General features: G+C 45.5%; 4 protein-coding genes across 7 annotated transcripts; 1 reads left to right on the top strand and 3 right to left on the bottom strand.

Annotated features, from left to right (window-relative positions):
- The first annotated feature begins 4,178 nt into the window (after nt 1-4,178).
- On the top strand, nt 4,179-9,736 carry adra1bb (adrenoceptor alpha 1Bb). 2 transcript variants are annotated; one of them, XM_026996663.2, is made up of 2 exons: nt 4,179-5,049; nt 8,654-9,736. In XM_026996663.2, the coding sequence occupies exons 1-2, from the start codon at nt 4,308-4,310 to the stop codon at nt 9,127-9,129; spliced, it is 1,218 nt and encodes a 405-aa protein (XP_026852464.2). In that variant the 5' UTR covers nt 4,179-4,307; the 3' UTR covers nt 9,130-9,736. The 2 variants fall into 2 exon arrangements, with proteins under 2 accessions (XP_026852464.2, XP_026852463.2); XM_026996662.2 differs by having other exon boundaries at nt 4,185-5,238.
- A 2,517-nt stretch (nt 9,737-12,253) lies between these two features.
- On the bottom strand, nt 12,254-17,164 carry eif4ea (eukaryotic translation initiation factor 4ea). Of its 3 annotated transcripts, none has more exons than XM_026996664.2 (8): nt 16,962-17,146; nt 15,700-15,803; nt 15,238-15,333; nt 14,849-14,912; nt 14,617-14,730; nt 13,513-13,652; nt 13,097-13,233; nt 12,254-13,013 (listed from the first exon to the last, which is right to left on the bottom strand). In XM_026996664.2, the coding sequence occupies exons 1-7, from the start codon at nt 17,094-17,096 to the stop codon at nt 13,119-13,121; spliced, it is 768 nt and encodes a 255-aa protein (XP_026852465.2). In that variant the 5' UTR covers nt 17,097-17,146; the 3' UTR covers nt 12,254-13,013; nt 13,097-13,118. The 3 variants fall into 3 exon arrangements, 2 of the variants coding, with proteins under 2 accessions (XP_026852465.2, XP_026852466.1); XM_026996665.2 differs by having other exon boundaries at nt 17,012-17,113; XR_003409589.2 differs by lacking the exons at nt 12,254-13,013; nt 13,097-13,233 and having other exon boundaries at nt 13,563-13,652; nt 13,925-14,730; nt 16,962-17,164.
- Nucleotides 17,165-19,205: 2,041 nt separating this feature from the next.
- On the bottom strand, nt 19,206-22,295 carry adh5 (alcohol dehydrogenase 5). Its single transcript, XM_026996668.2, has 9 exons — nt 22,245-22,295; nt 21,906-22,007; nt 21,574-21,715; nt 21,159-21,246; nt 20,840-21,059; nt 20,322-20,582; nt 19,915-20,050; nt 19,471-19,609; nt 19,206-19,363 (listed from the first exon to the last, which is right to left on the bottom strand). Exons 1-9 carry the CDS (start codon nt 22,260-22,262, stop codon nt 19,339-19,341), a joined length of 1,131 nt encoding a protein of 376 aa, XP_026852469.2. The 5' UTR covers nt 22,263-22,295; the 3' UTR covers nt 19,206-19,338.
- Nucleotides 22,296-23,389: 1,094 nt separating this feature from the next.
- On the bottom strand, nt 23,390-26,274 carry gar1 (GAR1 homolog, ribonucleoprotein). Its single transcript, XM_026996666.2, has 7 exons — nt 26,155-26,274; nt 25,514-25,686; nt 25,198-25,352; nt 24,731-24,790; nt 24,350-24,464; nt 24,155-24,259; nt 23,390-23,993 (listed from the first exon to the last, which is right to left on the bottom strand). Exons 2-7 carry the CDS (start codon nt 25,674-25,676, stop codon nt 23,983-23,985), a joined length of 609 nt encoding a protein of 202 aa, XP_026852467.1. The 5' UTR covers nt 25,677-25,686; nt 26,155-26,274; the 3' UTR covers nt 23,390-23,982.
- Nucleotides 26,275-27,202: the final 928 nt, after the last annotated feature.

Raw genomic sequence — 27,202 nt, 5'->3', positions numbered from 1 at the left:
AGATCTAACACAGATCTAACCCAGCTCTAACCCAGATCTACCCCAGATCTACCCCAGATCTAACCCATGGAGTTGACAGCAGGAGAGTGAAGCTCCGCCCTTTCACACTGGAACTCACGCAGCCAAAACAAGCAGGGTTTTGTGCTGTGTCAGTCGGTTGAGTTGGGTTGGGCTGGGTTAAGTTGAGTTGAGTGGGCTGGGTTGATTTGGGCAGGGCTGGGTTGAGTTGGGTTGGGTTGGGTTGAGTTGAGAAATCCAGATCCCCAATACACTGCATGCTCAATCAATGTTCAATCAATTCTCCAGCAATGTGCTATAGCCCTTTACCTCTTGACTTTAAGAAGTTTAACTGCCAGAATTACAAATGAATACTTATAACAACTTATGAATACTTATAACCAATAACGAATACTGAATAATAATTAGTTTACTCTGGAAAGGCCTGAATTATCTCCCTGAAGGTAAAAGCTGAAATTCAGGAAAAACACTGAATTTCTATTTTCTAAACATTGTGTTTAAACACCATTTTGTCTGCCTGTCTGATTACAGAGGTGGATCATTCTGAGTTCCTCTCTATTCCACTATAATTCTCACCACGCGGATGTGATCAACACCAACGGTCCTAAAAGCTCTGAGCGTTGTTTCCTCATCTCAGTCTGAGTGAGAACAGACCTCACAGAAGAGATCATCCATGATCAGCTCCAGATGTTCTGTTACACACTGAGACATGATTGACTAAAGGACCTTCCACCACCCCCGTTGGGTGTCAGTTTACTGAAATTGTGTGATTTCACTAAAGCAGAAGATTTCATAACTAAAGAACAGATGAATGAACAAAGTTTTATGTCTTAAATTCTAGTATTTATTATTAGAACATTTTATTCAGCATATGCCATGAATGATTCAGCACATTAAAGCTAATATGAAAAACATGAAGTTACAACAGAGTGAGTGAAAGACTCCACACATGGAAAGGACTAATCTGTCATTAATACAGTCTGGAGTAGTCCAAATAACACACACTACATCAGACAAAACCAGACGATATGCCATGGAGCAGTGCATGGTTCATATGCCCCCCTCTCCCTGAGATACACCAATGAAGCGCCGTTCTCTCCCAGAGCAGAGTGAACACTTTTTTCCAGACGGGCGTTCCCGCCCACACATGGCTCAAGGCACCACCTGGGGAAGACCTCATCTGAACAAGCACAACCGTGTGCTTCCCATTTCTCCCAATAAAAGGTCATTTTAGAAGCTGATATTCCAAGATTCCTTACCAGCAGCCTGAAGGTCAAACAAAAAAAACAAAACAAATGCATACCGTTATTATCAGACTTGGTGAAAATTAAATTAGTTGGCAATCTCAAAAATGTAGTGCCTCATTTTCAATAGAAGTCAAAGGAATGTCTTTTTAAAAAGTAGAAAATTTCTAAATTGGTCTTTTAAAAAAATAAGACTCATGGTAAAGATAATTTAAATAATACATTTATTTTCTCTCAGAAATGCAGCTCAGTAGTCTAAAATGTAAACTGAGTAGTGGTGCAGACATTCAAGACCAGGTGCCATTATACCAACTGCACTATTTCAGCACTATTTCAGCACTATTTCAGCACTGTTTCAGAACTATTTCAGCACTGTTTCAGAACTATTTCAGCACTATTTCAGCACTGTTTCAGAACTATTTCAGCACTGTTTCAGAACTATTTCAGCACTGTTTCAGAACTATTTCAGGACTGTTTCAGCACTGTTTCAGAACTGTTTCAGGACTGTTTCAGCACTGTTTCAGAACTATTTCAGCACTGTTTTTGCTGACTCTGTCCATTTCCTTCTCTACTTCTACCTCTCTCTCTCTCTCTCTCTCTCTATCTGCACATACAGTTCTATTTAACGTCCTAATCAATATCAGTTGTGTAGTGGAGAAGATCGTTTTATTTGATCAGTGTTTGGAAAAACATTCGACCTTGTCTCATGTCTAAGGTCATAAATTGATTTGACACGGAAGGGTGTGGACTCTTGTCTGAACATGGGGAGGTCACCACTACAGTGATACTGGGTTTATAAACAGCTGTAGATCTCCACTACAGTGATACAGGGTTTATAAACAGCTGTAGATCTCCACTACAGTGATACAGGGTTTATAAACAGCTGTAGATCTCTACTACAGTGATACAGGGTTTATAAACAGCTGTAGATCTCCACTACAGTGATACAGGGTTTATAACAGCTGTAGATCTCCACTACAGTGATACAGGGCTTATAAACAGCTGTAGATCTCCACTACAGTGATACAGGGCTTATAAACAGCTGTAGATCTCCACTACAGTGATACAGCACTTATAAACAGCTGTAGATCTCCACTACAGTTATACAGGTTTGGTAAACAGCTGTAGATGTGCAAAACTGTCCTAATGTAGGACAAAATCTCTCTTGCTCCTACACCTAATGTCCTTCAGACATATTATATGTATGACTAATAATGTTTGTCTGACAGAAACATGAGAAGGCCAGTCGTTATTTACAGTTAATCTCTTAGTTATTCTTGTGAGTCCAGAGTTATTCATTGACTTGTGAGAACACTATGTGCTTTTGGATTAAAAAAAAGTCTTTCTTTTCTGCAGTTTTTCCCAGCAGCTGGACTGTTTATCTTTTCTGTTCTATTAATGAGCAGATTATAGACGTGAAGAAAGAGTTCATGAATATTCTTAAACCTGGTTGATATCAAGAAGTCTGAGAACTTTTGCATAATGCATGAAGTGCTCATATGAAGCCACACCCACTCCTTCCTCACCCAATCAACATCTGATTGAACACACGTGTCAGAACTTTTCCTTAATCCAGATTGGATGTTTATACTGAGCCTAACCTTGAGTTTATTGTTGTAGATATCTGTACTGCAGGATTTCCACAGGACATTCCACAACTATCCAAGCCAGAGTTCCCCTCTTGCACGATAGCCTGCATGATATGAACATTGATCTGAGACCAGCACCACAACCACACCAGTGTGTGACCTGTGATAGCTGAGTGATCGTAGTGTTAAGTGTGATACCTTAGTCGTGCTGAGTGATCATAGTGTTAAGAGTGATACCTTAGTCCTGCTGGCGTTCACCAATATTCTTTATGTGACAACACTTTTGGGAAACCTCTCCATTGTTTGGAGGAGTTACTCTCTGAGATAAAAATAGAAACGTGTCCAGCAACTGCACAGGAAGGACTCGGAAAACTCAGCTGTTCCTTCAGCGCTCCACATCCACAATACTTAAACCCTCAGCCTGGTGAACCTCTGTTGTATGTGTGACTCGTACTGAAGGTGCAACTCTGTAGGTGTTTTTGCACCACAGTCATGATGGTGTTACTGGGTTTTTTCTGTCCTGGACACTGGGATAATACGCTCCTTCTCAATGACAGACATTCAGTTAGAACAGAACATGCTAACAGCTTTTGTGTTGAAACATTTTCGATGCCACAACCAACATTTTGTGGCATCAGACATCAATGTATAATAGTAGTGAATCCCATCTGTTATATGAGATCCAGAACTCCGGTAGCCTGCCTACCTAAAGTTCTGTCTCTCATTTTGGTATAACACACAACCAGCTGCCATCTCCCTGTTCCCTGACACATAACCACAGTGCCTGTATGCTGCTATTGGTTCAGGCTGACTGGTTCCACTAATACAAGGATATCAGCTGTGAGTCTTAACAACTTTAGCTGACCTACAGATCTACATATCATCTGCACGGTGCACAAGCTGTAGTTAATCATACACTACTGGATCGCACACCTTTGGGACTCAGTCTTTGGCTAGGATTTACGCGCTACAGAGTTAACATCTGCCTAATTCTGAATTAAAATTAATGGCTCTGTCGGAATGTAACTAGTGCAGGCCTATGAGCGAGTCACGCATGTGACAACTGCCATTCGCCATTAATTTTGGACACAAGTTTTTCAGGCTGATACATAACGACAAATAGCACAATTTAAAAATCTATAGGCCCCATAATCTACAGTATATAGAGCCACGTTTTCTCGGTATATGTTTAAAGGGCATTGGTGTGTGTTTTCTTCTGTCGCAGTTCCTTCCCTCTCGCGCAGAGATGGGAGTGACCCTGCGCGTGGGACTGGCGCTCGTGCCTACACCGCCTCGCGACGTTCTCAAGCAGCTGGAGAGATGCGACTCGGTGGCGTGAAGGGACGCGCGGCGCCTCCAACTCCGAGCGGCACCGCGGGACTCCTTCACGCGCCTTTCATCAGCACATACTGGAGACCTGCCGTAACGCACGCGATGGGGCACATTCCTCGCAAGCATGGGCCAAGACAATGAGACTGCGCGCCCGTGGGCGAACGGTTACTCCTGGGGTGACGGAGAAACCGGAGGAAACGCCAATGCGTCCGGATTTAACCACACCGAACCTCACGAGCTCCGGCTCTCTCGTGCGGTGCCTCTCGGGCTGGTACTGGGCACTTTTATCGTTTTCGCTGTGGTTGGAAACATCTTGGTCATCTTGTCAGTTGTGTGCAACAAACGCCTCCGAAGCCCGACCAACTACTTCATCGTCAACTTGGCGCTCGCGGACCTGTTGCTCAGCACCACCGTGCTGCCGGTGTCGGCCACGCTGGAGGTTCTGGACTACTGGCTGTTCGGCAGGATTTTCTGCGACGTCTGGGCTGCGCTCGACGTGCTCTGCTGCACGGCGTCTATCATGAGCCTGTGCGTAATATCCATCGACCGCTACATCGGGGTCAGCCACCCGCTGGTGTACCCGTGCATCGTGACGGAGCGCAAGGCGCTGCTGGCCCTGCTCGCGGTTTGGGTCATATCTGTTACCATCTCCATCGGTCCGCTGTTTGGGTGGAAGCAGCCGCAGTCCCCGGACAGCACGGTGTGCGTCATCACCCAGGAGCCGTTTTACGCGCTCTTCTCTTCGCTCGGCTCCTTCTACATCCCCCTGGTCGTCATTCTTATCATGTACTGCCGCGTGTATATAGTGGCGAAACAGACCACCAGAAATCTGGAGGCCGGGGTCAAAAAGGAAAGGCTAACTACGGGTGAGGTGACCCTGCGCATTCACAAAGGCTCGCAGATGCAGGACGGGACCCGTAGCCAGCACACCAGGAGCTCGCTCACCGTCAAACTCCTCAAATTCTCCCGGGAGAAGAAAGCCGCTAAAACGCTGGGCGTCGTGGTGGGCTTGTTCGTGTTGTGCTGGCTGCCGTTCTTCCTCACCCTGCCAATCGGTAGGTCGAACCGACCGCTGCTGACTGCTTAACTAATACAGTCTTATAACGACAACAACACAATAACCACAATACTACTACTACTAATAATAACTCAGTTAATATTATAATTAGTTAAAGGTTTATTAATAACTCTTTTAAATGCAGATAAACACAGCAAAGCTCTTACATGGTCTCTCTCATGATTCATGCATGAATAAATGAATTATTTTATGATTAACAAATCACATTTGTTGTAATTTAAAGAATTTATAATTGGCTAAGGTTTCCTATGCTGAGAATGTAGGTTTTACACAGAATGTTGCTTCTGATTTCATTCTGTGACACACGCTGAAAGTTGCACCGGATCTCTGCTTGGTGAATTATGAGCAACTTTTAAACTTTTTGTTTGGCTTTGCTTCATAATTTTGCTGTTGATTGTCCGGATGCATGTTGATTAATGAGGCATTTTTTTTAAAACCCATTTTGGCCTGCGGTGTAATCTGGTCCGGACGTCCGGCTCTAGACGTTTTCAGTGTGAGTGATTTGCAGCTGATGACACCAGCCTTGTGCTGTGGGAAGCTAGTGGTCATTGGTACAACCACAAATAAGGGGTTAAGATATCAGGAGGGTTTTTGCTTCTGTATTTCCTCCATGTCCTCCAGGGTCCCCCGGTGTGTGCGGTCCGATGACCCGGCACTGCGCTGCCTCACTGCAGGGGAAGGGTGGGAACCAGCCCATGGGCAGACGCATTTCTGGCATGTCGCCAAGCTCTTAGAAACGGGTTAGCATAGCTGTCATTCCTCCCCAGGCTAAGGTCACGACCCTGGGGTCAGGACCCTGGGGTCAGCACACTTGGCTCTTCAGCTGGACTGGCTCTTAATTACACAGCTGTAGATTTCTCAGAGTAATGAGGAGCATCTCTGGACCGCTGGGATTCATTTCCTCTGACCGTGACACTGACCCCAGTGATTATGTGAGCGTTAGGCTGTGTAATGAACACCGTCAAGCTAAATCACTTCTGAGCTGTGTGGCGCAAAACCTGAGAGTAGCTGAGGGAGGACGCATCTGTGTGACGGCAGTCTGCTACCAGGATTTAGACTGGTATCTAAGGATCTCGAGATGAGACAAGGTGAGAAAAAATGAGCATAGGCAAGCTAGCAGTGAGACCTCGTGGAGACGAGACACATTGACATGTGAAGCTTTCCACAGTGCAGATTTCTCTTTGCTGTTATTGCGAGTATCTAGAGTACAGCAGTGTGTGTGTGTGTGATTTTTGGAGATACTTTAGATATGTGATCTATGTGCCCCTCTGAGTGGATCTAGCCAGAGTTCCTCTTCTGTTCTGACACGGTCACTGAACGGTTTAATATATACAGATCACTCATGTCGTGTGCACATGGATACAGAACTCTACAGGCTGTCAAAAAATACAATAGACCCCCTGAGACCCCGGTGGCCCTGCACCACTTAACCAAACAGGATGTGAAGGTATGGTTTGTATATTTTTCATTTGTTTGTTTCCTTTTAGGGTTGGAGTTTAAGTAAGACAAACAGATAACCAGGAGACAATAGAGTGGAGGCTTTGAGAATGTTGTGTAAGTTATAGTTCAGACTGTGAACTTTTACAAACGCGTCCAGTGCTTTGGGATATTATACAGAGCCCCTGATTCTTAAAAAACAGGCGTGCAGGGCCAGACACCAGGGGTGAACAGAACCTGGAGTTCTGAAACACAAGCTGGCGACTCCTGTTAACCAAAGAGGCGCAAAGGGTCTGAGAATAAAACACGCACAGGACAGAACTAAAAAGAATAAACTAAAAACTTTTATTAGCTGTGATTGCTGCAGCTAAGCAGACTGTTCTTTTCACAGTCTTGATCTTTGCTTGGCCCCCATGCCAAGTCCCAGAGTTTCCATGGAGACAGTGAATGTTGAGGCTCAATGCAGTATTAAGGACAGCCAGGCTGCCCACAGCCGGGGGCCCCAGACAGGGGGCCAGATTGGGGCCAGCCTGGTACCAGGGAGGCCCAGTGAACAGAGCAGGAGGGACCCAACCCCTGTGAAGAAGGAACTCTCAGCTGGCTATGCGCCGCGTGTGCATTGACCATCCCAGCTGGGGTGAAAGGTCTTTAAATTCATTTTTAATAAAAATATGTAGCTTGTGTTTTGTTCACAAATATTTGATTTTTGCTTTGAATCGGTGAGGCGGGCATACTTTCAGAGCAGACGTATAATTTATTGTTGTGTATGTAAGAAGCTTGGCTTGGCAGTAGCAGAGTTCTATGAGAAGACTTTTATTTTTATTACAGTGGATTCATAAAAGTCTTTGGGTGCAGGTTTAAGTTTGGCTTTCAAAACTTGGCATAAACTCAAAGAAAAACCCACGTTTTGCCTTGTGTTTGTATTTCTGCTTGAAAATGGCTGTTTGACCGTTTATTTTCAAACAAGCTCTGCTTAAAACAGTCCCTCAGTAAATATACTTATATAAACTGTTCAGTAAATACTCTTAAATAAAAATCTTTTGGTAAATTCTCTTCACTAAATCCTTCAAATGCTCTTACATAAATACTTAAGTAAACATGTCCAAGAAAAAGGAACCAACTTGCCCCTTTAAGATGCGCGTGTGTCTTTTGGAGCATTTGGGGGAAGTGAACTCCAGGTCTTGGGTTGTGAAGGAATTCTGTGTAATTAGCAATCAAAGGAGGAGTTCCGTTACCCACAGAGCACACGCTGTCTCCTCAGGCAGAACATTCCCAACATCCCTGTGAAGGATTTAAACTGGATTGAAAATGCTTTAGTAATAAAGAACTTCAACTGTTGTAATTAGTATTATCCTTAGCTGTTTACATAACCGTCAGCTGAGCTTTGTTTTGTTCTCAAACTTTCAACCTTTTTAACAAGTGTCTGTGGCGCTGAATTACAAAAGTGTAACGCGAGCAATGCTGCCATCTTCTGGACAGTGGGTGACATGCAGCGAGTTAAGCTGATACAACACACAATAAAGACACTCTGTGTGGATGTAGAAGTTCAAGTCCATCTTAGTCCAGCCTAGTGTTCCTGATATGTTGCTCACCTTGGGGTCCAAACACTTTATACCTGAACGTCCTCCACAGTTCAGGTTCCATGCCAAATCTAGCACAAGTCACAGTGACCTTGTGTGATCTTCTGTGGTCATGTATGTTGGGATACAGATGAAGCTTCAGCTCTGCTGCAGGTTAGAACAACAGAGCTAAACTCAGGAATGTCAGAGCTAGTTTCAGAAATGGCAGAAGAAAAAAGCTAGACCCAGGGTTTTCAGAGCTGGACTCAGAATATTAAAGTCTGATGGGTGTCAGTGTATTTCTGTTTATGCGCTTAAATCTTTGAAGCTTCCTCACAACCAGAAGCCTTGCTGGGGAAAAATTGCTGATTTCATTTTCTTGACGGTTTCTTACAGTTTCATTCAACGTGGACCTGCGTCCTCCTGACACCCTCTTCAAAGTCATCTTCTGGCTGGGCTACTTCAACAGCTGTTTGAACCCCGTCATCTACCCCTGCTACAGCCGAGAGTTCAAACTGGCTTTCATGCGTATCCTGCACTGCCGCTGGGGTCAGCAGCCACGAGGCGTTTACAGCTACCACAGCCCCTACTCCCTTCAGTCCCGTAAAGACTCCAAGGACTCGGTGGACAACTACGGTGGTTACCTGAACGGGAGCCAGAGGACCCTGTCCACCGCTAGCCCCTGCCCCAGCCCTGCCTACCACACCAAGTGCCCTCCTCCCCTCTCCGAACACGGAGGCCCGCATGCCTGGTGCTGTCACACCTCTGCTGTACCTGAGGGAATCACAGAGCATCCCCTCGAGGCCGTCAGAGAGGATCCAGTACAGGGCCTCAGCTATCTAACACAGAGCAGCTCGGACGCTTGTCCGTAGGGGTGTGGGGGAGAGACCAGCTGGAACGTCGAGGAGGTAGAAGACAACCCATGTGGCTTTGGGGGATTTTGGCAGGTGCATAGATTCTAAATGTTATGGTGCGATTCCGTGGACTGAGCATGCAGACATCAGTCTATATCTTGACACTACTGAGTTTATTAAAATGTCTTCCCCTGTTGTTTTGTGGTCAAAAATGAAAGATGACCATTTTCATTCAAGCAGAGTTTAGTAAATGTTGACTGCCAACCTGAATCTAATGTAAATTTAAAATGTAAACCTTTGCTGATTATATCGGTTGCCTATTACTGAGAGGAATCGTAGTTTATTGTATAACAGTAACATTTGAAAAATTATTAAATATCAAAGCATTGCCTTACACATCTAAATTATATTGTGTGTATGTAATCACAAGATTTTTAAGGATTTAATAATGCATGACAAAGAACATAGCCTTTAATCCATAAGCCAAAAGAGTAATACACACCTAGTATTGGTTTATGTAAGCAATCTAATGCATCTGAAGGAACTACAGAGAATTTGACTTCTGTTAGTGACACACCCAACTACAGATGAATGTCAGAATTAAACTTTGCCCTTTTGAGAATAATTAACCTTTTTTGCTTGTTTGTACAAGCCTGTCTGTACATCGGCATTCCTAGATTGTAAAACCGCACAACATAAAACAGTGAGGACTCAACACGGGGCTCGTATGGGGTTTTCCATGTCTAAGTGGAAGGGATCGTTTACAGGAACACATGTAATGCATACACGCTGCAGTGAGATGAACCACAGAGAGGTGGAGGAAAAGAACACAGTGAACCACAGAGAGAGGTGGAGGATAAAAACAGTGAACCACAGAGAGAGGTGAAGGAGAAGAGGGAGAGAGGTGGAGGATAATAACAGTGAACCACAGAGAGAGGTGGAGAAGAGAGAGAACCACAGAGAGAGGTGGAGGATAAAAACAGTGAACCACAGAGAGATGAAGGAGAAGAGGGAGAGAACCACAGAGAGGTGGAGGAGAAGAGAGAACCAGAGAGAGGTGGAGGAGAAGAGAGAGAACAACAGAGAGGTGGAGAAGAGAGAGAACCAGAGTTGGAGGAGAAGAGAGAGAACCACAGAGACGTGGAGGAGAAGAGAGAGAACCACAGAGACGTGGAGGAGAAGAGAGAGAACCACAGAGAGAGGTGGAAGAGAAGAGGCAACCTGTAGCATTTCCTGGTATGAAAATGAAGACGTTTTTGTGATGTTTCAGTTAAAAACCTGCACACACACATACTTATTAGCAATACTTTTCACATTATAAGAACTGAAAAAAATCCACCCCTTACTCACAGCTATTAAGACCTAAGCAAATTTGCAGTGAGAATAAAGACTTCCTCCTAAAGTATGGAGATGTGAGAATATTTTCATAACTCCTAAAGTTTCCTAAAGAAGATGCCTTTTGTTTGTTTTACATGTTCAGTGAACTGATGCCCAGACCTGTAAACAACTAACTGTAAAGATAAAAATAATTACTTTGACTTATTCTATGATCTGACTTATCCTACGAATAAAACAGTAATATTATACATAAACACTTCAGAGCCCTCCAGGATAAGGCAGAGATGTCCTTTAAGGATCCTCCAGTAATCTCATGATGAGATAAAAACATGACAGACAGGTTTGTCCAGTGTGAGATAAATGACCAGTCAGATAATCACTGGTTCTGTAGACATGCTACATGTGCGTTTATTAAAGGCGCTGCCGTGTTTTCAGTATTAGCAGGAACTATGTGATTATCTTCTCACTTCTGCTTCAGGTCAAGCAGGGCTCATCAAACTTGGGCTAAAGTACAGGACACCACAGCTCATGTTTTAAGCACGTATTTACAGTATCATCAGTATCATGATGATGGTAGTCTATTATTATACCTAGGGCCTGTTGGAGACGTTCAGGCTCATATTACCAGATCGAAACACTCAGCTAAACGTGGAAAAGTCAGTGACTACTGGCAGTTTAATGTCATTGTATCGTACGTTATAATAAATACATTTGTAGCTGTGCTAAATGACAAAATTAGGAAACGTTAGCCTGCACGTTTGCCATATTCTTAGTGCTTACTATACAACTGAACAAGTGTCAAATGAAAACAATGATTTAATTAAGAATAAAGACCTACCGCTCCTCTAGGTACGAAGCCAGCTGCTCCTTTAGACTCAGTTTGCAGGTCAAGCCTACGTCTCACGTAACTCCGCAGTACAACCCATCACACACAAACAAATCTGAGCTCGTGTTCTGGAATAAAATGTACACAGTAAGCTTTCTCCCACGTGCCTCCCATCTCGAATGGAGGACGCAGAGTGGGTGAAGTGTCAAGGGGGAGGGGCGGTTGAGTTCAGTTCGTGAATATGCAAAACAATACATGAATATGCAATATAGCTTATGATGTGCTATAGTCAATCAGCATTATTGATGACTTCAAAGCTATTGGCAAATAAAATACAAAACATACACCCAAAATAGTGTAACTCCTAAATGGAAGTTAGATGGCAGTATAGAATTTTTTATTCAGCGGTTTCTGCAGTGCGTGATAAATGTTCATCTGAAGCAGAAATATGATGGTAATGCCAAAGCTCCTGCTCATATATAGTGAAGATGAATCCCGACATCCTGCCCCATGTAAATCTCCAGAGCGCGATCATCTCCAAACACTGGACAAACACCGCAGTGTGACGGGGTGCACCAAGACAAGTGCTAAAGGCCAAACGACGCAGCCTGTCCCAGCCCACGTGCATTGTGGAATATCACTCCCAGCCCACGTGCGTTGTGGAATATCACTCCCAGCCCACGTGCGTTGTGGAATTTCACTCCCAGCCCACGTGCGGTGGAATTTCACTCCCAGCCCACGTGCGTTGTGGAATTTCACTCCCAGCCCACGTGCGTTGTGGAATTTCACTCTCAGCCCACGTGCGTTGTGGAATTTCACTCTCAGCCCACGTGCGTTGTGGAATTTCACTCTCAGCCCACGTGCGTTGTGGAATTTCACTCCCAGCCCAAGTGAATTATGCCTTTGATGGCCACTGCAGAAGCTGGTGGGTGCTCATTTTACTGGTGACATCACAGATGGGGCAATAGTTCATTAGAATGACTCTTACTCATGCAGCAGGGTTTATAGAACAAGTTTAAGACAACGTGTTGTACAAATGTATTTACATACACGTGTTTACAATGCTTAAGCTCATCAGCGTTTCCAGTCTAACTTCCAAAGTGCATAGTGAACTGATCAGTTTGATCACATGATTACTTGTTACATCAGGCAGGAGCACAATACAGTAACAGAATATCAAAGTTACACCAATGTAAAACTGGGTCTAAATGTATCCTCCATCTGCAATACAAGTTAATACAATGTTTAAACTTAAAAAAGAGAATGTTCACCATGCTTTACCAACAGCCAAATCAATATTAATCTAAGACAAATTAAAGAGAACAAAGAAGACAAACTAAATAAATGAATGATGCAACTTCTGCAGTTTTTCCATTAAGGCTCGCAGTTCAACATAAAACAATGCAGAAACATAAAAAGCCAAAATAACCACAATCAGAACAGCCTCTCTGATTGGCCCTCAGCCCTTTAACGCAGCAACAGACCACTCAATAGTACAATGACATAAAAAGCGAAGAATATGATATTTCTGCTTTTATACACTGCACAGCTCTGTAAGACACCATTTTAACGTGCTTGTTTTTGCCATAACAACTGTCAACAGGGGAACTTTCTACATCCCATAACAGATCTGGCAACACAATCACGACACCTGACGTCCGACTGTCTCTCTCGGTCAGACATGGCTTTGGTTCGTCATGGAAACGGAACTGTTGCTGCAGCTGCTCCATTAGATGTTCTGTAAAAACAACACAAACAACGTCAGTGTAAATAAAAGACCCAGCGATCAGAGCAACATCACAAGGAGATGCAGAGGCGTACAGAGTGCGAGGACATCCTCTCCTCAGACCACAAACTTGTTCTTGGTGGTGGAGCCGCTCTTTGTCGCGGTGTCTGTATGAGACTGGTATCCAATGATGACCTTTGGTGGCACTCCTAATCTGTCCTTATACACCTGCCTGGACAAACAACGCATAAGTGCACAACTTAACAACAACAACAACAACAACAACAAAACAGCAACAATAACCTAATTTAAGAGAACTGGCGATAGGGCGCACGTACGTGTGTGTGTGTGTGTGTTCAGCCAGACTGAAGATCAAAGCCGCTTCCATACAAATGCTGAAAGGTGCACTGATCTGTACACACCAATCTGAGGTGCTGAGGTTTGGGATGTTGGCGTGAGGTACTTCTGAGCCCTTGTGTGTGCGGCTGTGGGCTGTTCCTGACACTCTTACCCTATGTGTACAATGGCATCTTTGTTTTCAAAGTCCGTCGTCCAGATTGAGATTTTGTCTCCTTTTGCACGAACGTTGACAACAGCACCGCACACGTCATCACTGTGGTCATCAAACGCCTCACCCACCAAACACAGGAGCTGAAGGCCAAACAGAAAAATATCAAATAATAAAACACTTTGTTTATGCAGCACTGAACTGAACACCATGCTTCATGGAAAACAAAGATTAATTAATGGCTAATAAATGAAATGGCCACATCAAAAGAACATAAAGAACAGAAACATCACTTTCAAGAAAAGAATGGTCATACATAGCAATAGGGAATTAAAAAATGTAAAAGACACAGTAAAAGACAGTAGACACAGTAAAGACAAAGCAGATACAGTAAAGAAAGAGTAACAAGGTCTACCGGAATGTATTTAAACCATCGAGGGCCCTCAGGTCAACTGGAGGAGGTCCAGAGTTTGGCGCCAGACCGCAGAACGTAGCCCTGGTGCTCATTACTCACATGGTTAGCACCAACAGTATGTTTATCTGCTGATCTCAGGGCCCAGGAGAGGACTGGCTAAGTAATCAGACATCTGATCATCTCTGATTATAAATTCAATTTTAACTGTTTGTTGAGTTGCAGGAAATTATGACATATCCATGACTGATGTCTTCTAGGCAGATAAAAATCAACTGAATGGGACCCAGGGGATTGGCAGCTATGAACATAAATAAATTATGTCTCGTCTACATACTGATGAAATAAAATAATGTATTTACTAATGATTCTGTCCAATAGCAGCATATGGAGTTTAAAGAATGCTGGCCTCAACACTGAGCCCTGAGGGACACCACGGGACAGAGTGTAGAGATTAGAACTGCTCTAATATAAACACATCATTTGAGGAACAGTGCATGTACATCAACACTCCGCATTACAGGGAACAGGGAATTTTAATTTTCATAATTTTATATTTTGTGGATTACTAAAATAGATTTACATGTTTCAGTGTTCCAAAACCACTTTAATGGGACGTTTAATGGCTGAAAAAGTGGCTTAGCTGAACAACGTGGAGGCATTTAGCCCTGAGGTGTGTGAGCGGGTGTGGTCACCGTCTCGAGCCAGAAGCGGTCCAAGTCAGCACGCCGCTGCTGTTTGGAGAGAGTGATGAGCCAGCGCCCCCCTCTCTTATTCCTCTCGTCCTCCCACATGGGCTCAATGCCATCCTTCACACACACACACACACACAGGTCAGCTCCACACACACCGCACACGGACAGGTCAGCTCCACACACACAGGTCAGCTCTGCTCACTACATCACCTCCTTACACACACATACTTACCTTGAAGAGACAGTAGTCACACCCAGACATTAAGTTACTTGACAACTGAATGTGATTGTACAGCCTGAAAAAACAACAAAAGACTTGTTTCAGAAAAGGGCACACTGGTCTGTCCCATATGACTCACGTAGCCTACAGATGAAGAGTCAGTGCTCTGACTGCGGGAGTCTGGATTAACAGTGGCAGGAGCTGCCTGCTCTGTACGCTATGAGGGTCTAACCTCCAATCTGCACATGTAATTGAACACGTAACAGTTTTTGTGCTGTCACAAGTTTAAACTGTGAACCGTAGACCACGCCGTCCGAGTGGAGTGTTACACACACGCGCCCAGGCACTGCGGTCTCGGCTGTTTGCGAAAACGAGGATCCGTGAACTGTGCTGGAACTTACGCCCAAAAATCTTCGACTGTGTCAAATTTGGAGATGAGTCGCAGGTTCGCTTGCCAAGTTTTGCTTTTGTCATTTTTAAAGAACCACAAAGCCCATCTGAAAAAGAAAAATAATTAATCTTTATAAAGAACATTAACATGTAACAGAAACAGCACAGCAACACTAGAAAAGGTTCCGACAGCATAACAGCACAACAGAACCATTCAAAACTCCAGCTCACATTCGGAAAAATGACTTGTTAATTTAAGTCAACTATCTAAAATGTTGCCCTTAGGGAAGATGGAAGAAAAATATTTCTACTGGAAATGAAAGTCTAAAGTCTTAAATCAATTTTAGAACATCCACAATAACATGTTTAAGTAAACTACAAAGGGTGCAAAACAAACACGTTCAGTATTAATGCAGTAAGGACAGGACATCACTAATGTCCATGAGAAAGGCTACTGTCAGCCAAACACACACCTGTTTTGCAGTGGATGTTTGATGTAATCTTCAGGACTCACAATTTCTTGTGTAGAAGTATTGTTTTTCTCTTCTTCCGAATCCTGCGTATTTGTGGTTATTTCCTACAAAATGTAAAATGATGGGACAGTTGAAAACGTGCAGAAATAAGACACAATTCTATTCTGCTGACGTTCAAATTAGCCAGCGCTGCAGAGTCGATGTCCAGCTGTTCAGTACCCAGTGCTACACTGTAGGCCAGGGGACCGTGGCCAGTCTGCTTTGCTTTATGGCTTTAACCGGTTTATTTACTCGCAAATGTGCAGCATGCACCATCTGTCGAGATACATTTGAGAGCGAATATAAGAAAACAACGTGCAAAACCGAGCATCACACGCGCTGTGTCATGTATCCGTGATCGCTGCGGTGAGCTGGACCGCAGTTACATCTGCTCCTGAATAACACGACATCAGACACGACTCTTCCTCTCCCGTCATGAGCCAATATATTCCCATTATTGCTTTGGTAAACAAATTCATTAACTTTGCGCGTCAGTGCGAGATCGCTGGTTTGCGTAGAGTTGTTGACGTGTCCCCACATGGGCCTCCTCAACACGAACACGACCACGACCGCTCTTTAACCCCGACGTTCAGTCCAGATCCACATCCATCCTGAACATGGTCCAGACCCGTTCAGGGCCGCCACAAAAACGTGTGAGATCTCGTAGGTAACCACACTCAGTCCTGCTGTCCAGTCAAGCCAACACTAGCTAGGACGTTACCAGCCAAGCGGTTAGTTCACTGCCACATCGCCAAAGAGATGACAGGCAGTGACTGATCCACAGTGAGCTCCGCTGGACATGTAGCTAGCTAGGCTAGGCTACTAATCACGTAAGACAGTATGGTGGCTGGGTTTAGCCTGCTAGCTAGCCAAGTTAGCTTGTTGGTTAATCATGCCAAGATGTTGAGGGAGTAAAAAATACGACTGTAATTACCTAGTTATGAAGAAAGCTGATAAAATACAAAACGCAAAAAGGCGAAACACATAACAGCAGCTCTGTGCGAAAATAAGAACATCTGCTTGTCCGGTTTACCTCGTAGCGATGGCTGAGGTAAAAATCTAGCCTAGCCTAGCGGCTAGCTAAGCTAGCGAGCCCCAGCCCGGGGAACTAACGTCGATCTTACCGAATAACTGGGTAACCCCAGCCCGGGTAAGCAGCGTTAGGGTGAAGCCATGCTGCAGCGTTAACATTGTTATTCGGGCCGTAAGTGCCCGGGTACTACCTCCATCATCGCTACTGATGAACGGTATTCGGAGTTGCTCGTGCTCTCACCGGTTCGGCAGCCGCCATTTTCTGTGTGCGCGCGGGTTCGGTGCCTCGATGCCACGGCGGGACCTGGCCCGTTCGTCCTGCGCATGCGCGTCTCTGCAGGTAAAACTATTCTCCCACAGCGGGACCTTTACTCGGTCGCACACAGAAGGACAGTCGCCCCCGTACTGTCTCCTTGTCTGGGGAAGGTGAGGTTACGTAGATTGTAGACGCTCCGCGGATCTGCAGAGGCGATGGGAATAACCGTTAATGAACAACCACAACCGATTACACCGCGGACCGAGACGCCCGTGTCCCCAGGCAGTAGCCTGGCGGGGTCTCTCCGGCCTCCCGTACAAAATCAGATGGACCCTGTAACGCTGGACCACCAGGGTTCTGGATGTGGTCACACAACCAGCCTTGTGAAGCTGCACTAGACGAGCCGTTGACACAGCACGTACAGATTTAGTCATGCACTGGCTTTAAGAGTAGTTATGTCTGTGTCTGGCATGGGGATGATTTCTTGGGATAATCAGAAGTATGTCTATGTCTCAGTTGGTCAGTCAGGAGAAGTGTCTCTATGTCTGTCAGCACTTCAATCCATTCAGTCAGTCCAGTCAGTCTCTCTGGAGCCAATAATCAGTCACACTCAGGCTCGCCTGCCATTCTCCGGATCATTCTACTGATTTTAGCTTCTACTTGTTTCTTGTGAAACTGGGTTGATTTCATTCTCACCACACAGATGATGACCTATAGTACATATATGAAACAATGTTCATGAAAATACTGGACTAATCGCCTCTGTATTAATTCAGGGACAGTATTTTATTTTTCAGTATGAGATGATTCTGTATTATAGGTGGATGTGTGGCACCCTTAAACATGGTCCAGAGGGTCTCCAGCTCTGTGGGGCAGAGGTCAGGACAGACAGGCCTTCACAATGACCTGGGGAAGAGGGGACAGGTGAATCTTTCAGAGAACGCTGAAGTACAAAGATGCTTAGTGCAGAACGCACCAACTCACCAACAGGGAATGAGATCTGCTCAGTCCAGCAAGCAGCTACAGAGCAAGGCCAGAGCATGAGGTTTGAGTGCATACCACTTGACTTTACGACTGTTCAAGGGATTCAGTGTGCTGATCTTTACACTGTAATCAGGTGCTATGGGATCTACATCACTAGAGCTTTTCAGTGATCTCTGAGAGCAAGAGAAGGGAAGACTCCCTGTCTTCATGCATCTGGACAGGAGACGCATTCTGTGGAATAGTGGAAGGCATCAGTCATCTCCGTCAGCTTCAGAGATTTACTGCCTGGAATGAGGCGGAGTTGAGACTCACCAGGGTGTGTGTGAGTGCAGGAGCAGAGTGCTCGTTCCGCAAGAGGAAAAAGTAACCATGGTTACATAGCTGCCTTTAATGAGCATGTTCACATGCTCATTCACATGATCTACGTTTGCCGGGTGAAATGGACCTGTCCAGCTCCCACAGGTGTCTGCGGTGAGGGGTGAATGGGCCAGAACCAAGAGGACCACAGGTACAAGGACCCAAATGGTCCAGCTCCATCCTTGCGCCAAGCCTGCACACAGCCGGACGCAAGCCAGCGAGCTTCACCTTCAAACTGCTTAGAACCAACTTTGCATTTTGATTTACTGTCATTTTACAGTCCAGTTTTCTAGGTTGTTCATCATCAAAAAAACAAAAACAAAACCTCAATACATCAAGCAATTTGCAACATTCAGATTTTAAAAAACATTGCTCGTTGCTGAGCATGTCCAAGACAAATATATATTATTTATTATCCTAATTTCTATTAACTTATTTTGTTTATATTATGCCTATTCACATCATTTATACTTGAAACATTTAGGCAAGTATTTGATGGAATCGGGCCGTAGTTTCTAACAACCCCACAGATGGTTCAGCTGTTACAGTAAAGATATTTCACTACCCACTTTCTATTTCTCCTTTTGCCTTCTCAGTTATTATTTTTTTAAAGACATGACTCGGAGGGCAGGGGGTGGGGAGCTCTCCACCTTCTGTACTCCGTTACACAGAACATACAGACTCACTGTACCGTGTAACGGTGGTAAAGTGCCACAAACCAAAATGTTAAAACGTGAATAATTAACTTCACATTACACCACCTCTTCATGTAAAACAAACCCCATTTCAACAGGGCTTTTAAACACCAAACATTTTAAATGGAAACAGTACGATGTAATGCTTTTTAAATCAGTTTTATTACTGCTGCTTATGTAAAAGCATAAGCAAAACCGTGCAAGTGCCCGAATTTAAATGCTCAACATTAAATGTGAAAGATCCCAAGACCGTTAGAATTGAGGCTTGTAGAGTCTCTAGAAGATCAGGACAGATCGAATGCTGGGAGACAGAGAGGGAAAAACACAACGACAGAATGAACACAAACCCAACAAACGCTTCGGTTCACACGTACATACGCCACCAAACAGAACAAAGAGGGTGCAAACCTCTTCCCAGCATGCATGAGGTCAAACGCTTCGTTGACCTGCGCCAGTGGCATCGTGTGTGTCACAAACTCGTCCACTTTCAGCTTCTTGTTCATGTAGTCGTCCACGAGCTGAGGGACACTATCCACACTCTTCCAGCCTGCAAACAGCAACACAGCAAAGCGCATCAGAGACCTCACATTTTTTTAAAACTAAAACTAGTTTCATAGTTTCCATTTAAAATACAGTTCTTCAGCCGTTTTAAATACGAGCCCGTGACCTCCACACTGCTGAGACGAGTCCAAGACAAAAGGATCTTCACTGAAGTATTCAGCCATGATCTTGTTTAACGTGTGAGGAGTCAGCTATATTCACTCTTAAAGCAGGAATACTGATCTGGAGTCAGTCTTTAGGCCACTCCCAGAGGGAAATTCTTACGTTATACATCCCCAGACGGACCCGTACCTCCAAAAGCTGTTCCCTTCCACGTGCGTCCCGTGACCAGCTGGAACGGGCGTGTGGATATCTCCTGTCCGGCACCGGCCACGCCAATGATCACACTCGTCCCCCAGCCCTTGTGACACGCTTCCAGGGCAGCACGCTGGGAAACAAAACCAGAAGCCGTCTCTCAGACCCGAAAACATCACAGTGCCAACATGCATGTCCACTGACCAGAACACCAGTCAGGGCTGCAGGCAGCAGGGTTACGATGAAGTGTGCCATCAAAATAACCCTCGTATTATTAATAATATTACAATACTTAGGAGTAGAATATAGGCAAACTTTCACAATAAGTGGTCTGGCTGCATTTTTATATTTTGGATCTTTCCTCTTTAATAAAGTATCTGTCCCCTGTCCCATCCACATCTTACCATAACGTCCACATTCCCAATGCACTCAAAGGAGTAGTCCACTCCTCCGTTCGTCATCTCTGCCAGCACTTCCTGGATGGCTCGGCTCTGCTCCTTTGGGTTCACGAAGTCTGTCGCTCCGAACGTCTTGGCCATCTTGAACCTTTCCGGGTTGATGTCAACGCCGATGATCCTGGCGGCTCCCGCAGCCTTGCAACCCATGACGGCCGCCAGGCCGACGGCTCCCAAGCCAAACACGGCGCAGGTGGAGCCGGCCTCCACCTGTGGCACACGCTGGTTAGTCACAGACTACACATTACAGTGGCGGCAGGGTGTCGAGATGCTACATACCAACACGTTTAACGTTTCAACACAACAAAGCAGCAAGACTAATAAACCAGGTAGTGAATCCTCTGAAAATCACACCACAGCTGGCGTAATCAAATGACAGCAGACGGGAGAACGTGGATTAAAGGTCTGTAACACATCTCGTGGTGGTAATAAGTGTGTGGATACGTGCTCATGTGGGACTAACAGACCTTGGCAGTGTTGAGAGCAGCTCCGTATCCAGTGGAGATGCCGCAGCCCAGCAGACACACTTTGTCCAGGGGGGCTTTCTCGTCCACCTTGGCCAGCGAAATCTCAGCCACCACCGTGTACTCGGAGAACGTGCTGGTGCCCATGAAGTGGAAGATGGGTTTACCCTTACAGGTGAACCGGGACGTCTGATCAGGCATCAGCCCCTGCCCCTGGGTGACCCTGGCAGAGACACAACACAAGCGACCACTGATCTGAGGCTGTGCTGGGGCAGCTGCCGTAGTCGTCTCTCTGACGAAGAAGTGAGCGTGGACAAGTTACCTGATTTTCTGACACAGGTTGGTTTTTGGGTTTTTGCAGAACTTGCACTCTCCACACTGTGGGATATAGAGAAGAATGACTGTGTCCCCTTAAAAAGAAAGCAGAGAAAACAGAGACGATCACTACTGCTCGTCACAGACGTCCAAATGCCAGAACTGTACAGGACTCATCTGAAGAGAACACAAAGATTAAAATGGCTTTCTGCAGTGGCATCCGTTTACCAAAACCAGCTGAAAATGTATAAAAATTTGGATCGTGTTGGTGACTTCAGGAATAAAATTTCAATAAAAGCCTCATTTGTCTCTGTACATACAGATTAGAGTTGATCCGTGACTATTTAAAAGAACCCTTAACTGCCCCGGGGCGCTTCAGCCTGCCCCAGGGTGGTCTTTTCACCAGGCCCATTTGGACACACCTGTCTTAAACTTGGTGACGCCCTCCCCAACGCTCTCCACTGTTCCTGCACCTTCATGCCCGAGGATGACAGGAAACACGCCCTCAGGGTCCGTCCCGCTCAGAGTATGGGCGTCTGTGTGACACACCCCTGTGGCGTGGATCTAACACACACAAGGAGACAGAGTCCAGACTGAGCATGCAGGTGATACCAGCACATCTCTCAGTACACCAGTCTGAGCCATTCTGGAGAGACACGTCACGGGCGTCTAAACGGGTGATTACCAACCAGGTCCGAGCTCCGGCTGCGAGGAAAAGGCGAGAGTGAGTTTGTGCAGTGCAGCTTAACTTTACCTTAACCCGCACTTCATGAGCTTTGGGTGGTGCAACCTCCACCTCCTCCACTGACAGGGGCTTACCAGCCTCCCAGGCTACTGCTGCCTTACACTTGATTACCTATTAACGGGTGGAGATCACACACACACACACACACACACAGTTACCTAAAAAGTACACGCGACAGGCGAACAGTCCCTCGACTAAGCGCGTGTGTTGAAGTCTACACGCTCTGAACGACGCTGCAATAAACAATGAAAGATATACTGTTATCTCAACCACAGAAACGTGCAGGCTGGTGTTCTGCATTTACACCATTTTCAGACTAACAGCAACAAAGCAAAGCTGCAAACTCACTTTACCAGCCGTGTCCATGTTGAACCTTCCTGAAAAGAAGGCGGCGACTCGGTTACCAGCCAATCACAGGACGCGCCGAGGAACCAGCCAATCACTGGACGCGCACAGACTTGCGTTAATCTTCCTGCTGGGTTATTGATCACGTATTATTATTATTGATCGCATATTACTAAATTGAAAGAGCGATAACTAATTCATTAAGATAACAGATCCCATCGATCTAGTAAAATGTGCCATTTCCTGTTTCGGCAGCTTGAACAAGTGGATGAGGGGCAGTAAAATAAAAAGATACATGTATTTGTTGTAGTTCATTTAACTGAAACGTAATACAAACTCAACATAATGTGGAAACAAATAAACCTGCGTCATTTCTTAATATAACTGCTTGTGCTGGGCTCAGGTGTCTCTAAAGGTCAGAGATTGTTTAGTTTGTTTGTTTAAAACAAACAAACCCCACAAAGGCCTCCCAGCGTGCAAGAGCAAGCGGTCAAAGGTGAATCGGGGATTCCAGACAACTTTAGCGTCTTTGTGACTTTATCCTCAGGAACGTCCTCGAAACCAAATGAGCCCGTCTTTAAATAATAATGAATACATAAAATGAAGTTTTTATGGATCCTTTTCACATTTTATTTTTGTTAAAATGGAATACCACATCATGTCTATCAGTTTATAGCAGTTTTGTTCCCAGTCCTCTAACCCAGCTCAACAAGAATTAGGCCACAACTGCAACAGCTGGAGTTTGTGTGGGGCCACCTCACTTCAAGCGACAGGTCCCGTCTTGTGTTTCTGTGCTTAAAACCACCAGAAAGCATGAATACGCACAGAGCTCTCTGGAGAGAACACAGCCCCTTCTCTGTGCTGGCAGCTCCACTGTGCAGCTGAGTAAGCCGAGGTGTGTGCGACACTCGCTCTTCTTGGGACACAACCGTACAATAATTATCAGATTAACTAGTTCGGTTTTCTAGCAGTTGCATGGTGTTCAGGAGCTGGCTGGATCCACAAACACCCACCCCAACACCATAAAACATTCTGTATAATAAACATTCAATGCAGAACTATAAAACTCAAAGGCCTTGTGCCATGTTAAGTTTCATTTTGACTTCCTGCTTTATCACTAAATTACCAAGAAAAAAATGCAACAACCATTTCTGCTCCTGAAGGAATCCACTTTATATAGTTTATAAGACACAAAAACAATTAGAAACATTTATATTCCCAGTGAAGCTTTTAAATACCAAAAACTAAATGTACTTTGTACATCTTTTATTCTGTATGGCAGAGCAACAGTGTTACTGTACAGTGGGTGACAATGAATAAGGAATAACCCACAGTGACTAAACATTATAGTCACGCCTCCATTTATCCGTCCAGAACTGGAACAAAACACCTGTCACTGGGCAAGAATGTTTTCGCATTATATAAAAAAAAGGTGTGGTGGTGGTCATATTTCTTCTGATTTACTCGGCCATAAAGACAAAAACACTCTTAAGTCTGGACAGAATCCATCGGTCACTGATGAAGAGTGACTTTTCCTGGATACAAATGTGTTCAAACAGGAGGATTTAGCACTAGACGCACACACACACACCAGATATATAAAAAGTTAAAAAATCAAGTTCTGCTGTAAAGGAGTGAAGCACCAGTCAATACAATGTAGAAACAGAACCATCATCCTCCGATATCTGCTGCTCCCTGCGCCTCCTCTGACGCCTGAATAAGAGACCAGCCAGCCGCAATCTCACCTCCCACCTGTGCAGGTAGGAGAAGAGAGAGACACGTTAGCAGTGAGGAGAGAGGAGACACGTTATGTTTGGATCAGGAAATCTAAGGAATGAAAACATTCCCATTGAATCGAGGTGGACCACAGTCTGTAAAAACAGCCTTACATGTATAAACAGACATAATCTCACCTCTGAACCCACGGCCCCCTCCTCTTCCTCCTCTGAAGCCGCCGCCTCCTCGACCACCTCCAAAGCTTCCACCACGCCAACCACCCCGAGCCCCCTGGAACCCACCTGCAAACACAACATTACTGTCTTCCTTTCACAGATTTAGATATGACACACACACACACACACAGTCTGAGAGTGTATCTGGGTGCCTACCTCCTCGTCCCCTGCCCCTGCTACCCCCTCTACCCCCCCTGGGAGGGCCCTTCTCGCCCGGCGGCCGGGGCAGGAACCTCTGGAGGGGCAACAGCTTTGCTGGGTCGATGTAAAACTGAGAAGCACAGCAAAGACGAAAATAATTCAGCACCGAAAGGCAAAACTCAAAACCACCCTCCCTCGAACCACCTCCCTCACTGAACCATGTTAGGAAACCTGGGCTGAGACTGATTACGCTTCACCGCTCTGGGGTGTGTTAATATACTAAAAACATATACACGCACATTCCTGATATAGACATTATAATCAAATTCCATTCACTGGAAGCAACAAGTGATCCATCAAAAATGCACAAACATATCAGAGAGATCAGATACCAACCTTCTGGAGCTTCTTGAATGATGAGGCCTTCATGTTCTCAGAGAGTTTGACTGAAAAGTACTGAAGCAACAGTCAAGGACTGCAATGGCACAGAAACAGGAACTCAGAGGCAACACAGTTAAAAACACAGGAGAGCGCAGCAGCAACACAGTTAAAAACACAGGAGAGCGCAGCAGCAACACAGTTAAAAACACAGGAGAGCGCAGCAGCAACACAGTTAAAAACACCGGAGAGCGCAGCAGCAACACAGTTAAAAACACAGGAGAGCGCAGCAGCAACACAGTTAAAAACACAGGAGAGCGCAGCAGCAACACAGTTAAAAACACAGGAGAGCGCAGCAGCAACACAGTTAAAAACACAGGAGAGCGCAGCAGTAACACAGTTGCTTTACAAGCTTTACAAGACCAGATGGGATCCTGTAAGATGACAGGATTCATACATTTCTGGAGGGGAGTGAATAAGGATACAAAGTCACGGAGCTGCCCGAATATCTCGTCCACCTTCCCGATCTGCTCCTTGTTCTCCAGGTACACGGGAGCGTTGAAGTAAGGCACCTTGTTGTCCTCCGTCACACACTTACACACTATGTCGTCTTCACAGGGGTGCACGAACTCACCGAGAGCTAGGGACAGTGACACAGGACACACGTTCACCTACACACACCAGAAGATCTACATGAACAGAGAGTCATTTCTTTGGAAACTGCTGCTGTGATTTTTACTGTATATAAGACACAGATAATTCACATGCATTGACGCACGTCGACAAAGTTGTTCAACTTACCAACCACGTACTCCGGAGGGCCGAAATCCTGTCTGTTATTGAATCCACCTCGGCCGCCGCCACGGAAGCCTCCCCTTCCAAAGCCCCCTCCGCCTCTCCCACCCCCGCCTCGGCTGAACGACCCGCCACGACCCCCTCTTCCCACGCCACCACGGAAAGACATTTACACAAACCTGAGAGAGAGAGAGAGAGAGAGAGAGAGAGAGAGAGAGAGAGAGAGAGAGAGAGAGAGAGAGTTAAAAGCAGTCTCTTTTTGGGGGCTTACTGGTTAAGAACTTTTGCCCCAACTAACTCTAGGTTACTGTGTATTTACCCCACCAGTCTCTAGCTGGACGACACTAAGGCCAGTTAAAAGGATCCACTTATATAGTTAGAGGGTTAACAGCTACAAACACATGAACAAAGGAACTAAGTTCTCACATCCTAACCAGCTCAGGTCGGTGATGATGTCTCACTGCGCTAAGATGTTAGCCAGCAGGCTAACGTGCTGCAGTAGCTTAGCTAACTAGCCGGCCTTTTCAACTCAACACAACTCCTAAATTGACTACAACTTTAAAAATAAATACTCCTCCAAATCAGAAATACTCCTCCAAATCAGAAAACCCTTAATCTAAAGCGTAGAAAGTCTGAATGTGCCTTACCGCTCCGAGACGCACTCGGCCTGCACGCTACTCTCTAAACACACGTGTCGGCAGACGCCGTAAAGAAGTGCACTACTGTCGTAAAAAGCACGTCCGTCGCTAGGCGCGCTAGTGCGGGATATTAGCAAAGTGCACAAGTTATAACATTAGGATAGCATTAGTTATCTATCTATCTATCTATCTATCTATCTATCTATCTATCTATCTATCTGTCTATCTGTCTATCTGTCTATCTGTCTGTCTGTCTGTCTGTCTGTCTAACGCGCTTGACCAGGCTGTGTGTCCTTGCAGTTGCTCTCCGCATTTTACTCACTGAGTCACATCAATAGAGGCAGCTCTGCTTGACAGGTCTCACTGTCTACAACCAGCATCTAGAGAGGAGCTGCATGCGTGTTCCAGTAGGGGGCAGCAGAGATCCACTCCTGAGTTGATGTGCTTGTGAGACTGCTCGTTTTCAGGGGATGAAGCAGCTACAGCCGCTGCTGGATTCCAGTCAGAGAGCGACTGACTGCAGGGTCCACACAGGCTGTGTCTGTAAATAGCAGGTGAGTTCCTCACCCCTCTTCTGTCTTCTACTTTTTCCATTCTGTTTTCAGTTTCTCCCTAATGCTTCAGGCAACTGTCAGCATGGGGACATGAATGTAGAACACACACAAAAGGACAGAGAGAGAGGTGGGGGGGAGAGAGAGGGGGGGAGAGAGAGAGAGAGCGAGGAGGGGAGAGAGAGGGAGAGGGAGAGAGAGAGAGAGGAAGAGAGAGGGAGAGAGAGTGAGAGAGAGAGAGAGAGAGCGAGGGGGGGGAGAGAGAGGGAGAGAGAGAGAGGAAGAGAGAGGGAGAGAGAGGAAGAGAGAGGGAGGGAGAGAGAGAGAGAGCGAGGGGGGGAGAGAGAGGGAGAGGGAGAGAGAGAGAGAGGAAGAGAGAGGGAGAGAGAGGAAGAGAGAGGGAGGGAGAGAGAGAGAGAGCGAGGGGGGGAGAGAGAGGGAGAGGGAGAGAGAGAGAGGAAGAGAGAGGGAGGGAGAGAGAGAGAGAGCGAGGGGGGGAGAGAGAG

Source organism: Electrophorus electricus, chromosome 12 (genome assembly GCF_013358815.1).
Source record: "Electrophorus electricus isolate fEleEle1 chromosome 12, fEleEle1.pri, whole genome shotgun sequence".
NCBI lineage: Eukaryota > Metazoa > Chordata > Actinopteri > Gymnotiformes > Gymnotidae > Electrophorus > Electrophorus electricus.
Note: the sequence above shows the minus strand (reverse complement) of the source record. Positions and strands in the feature narration are given on the sequence as shown.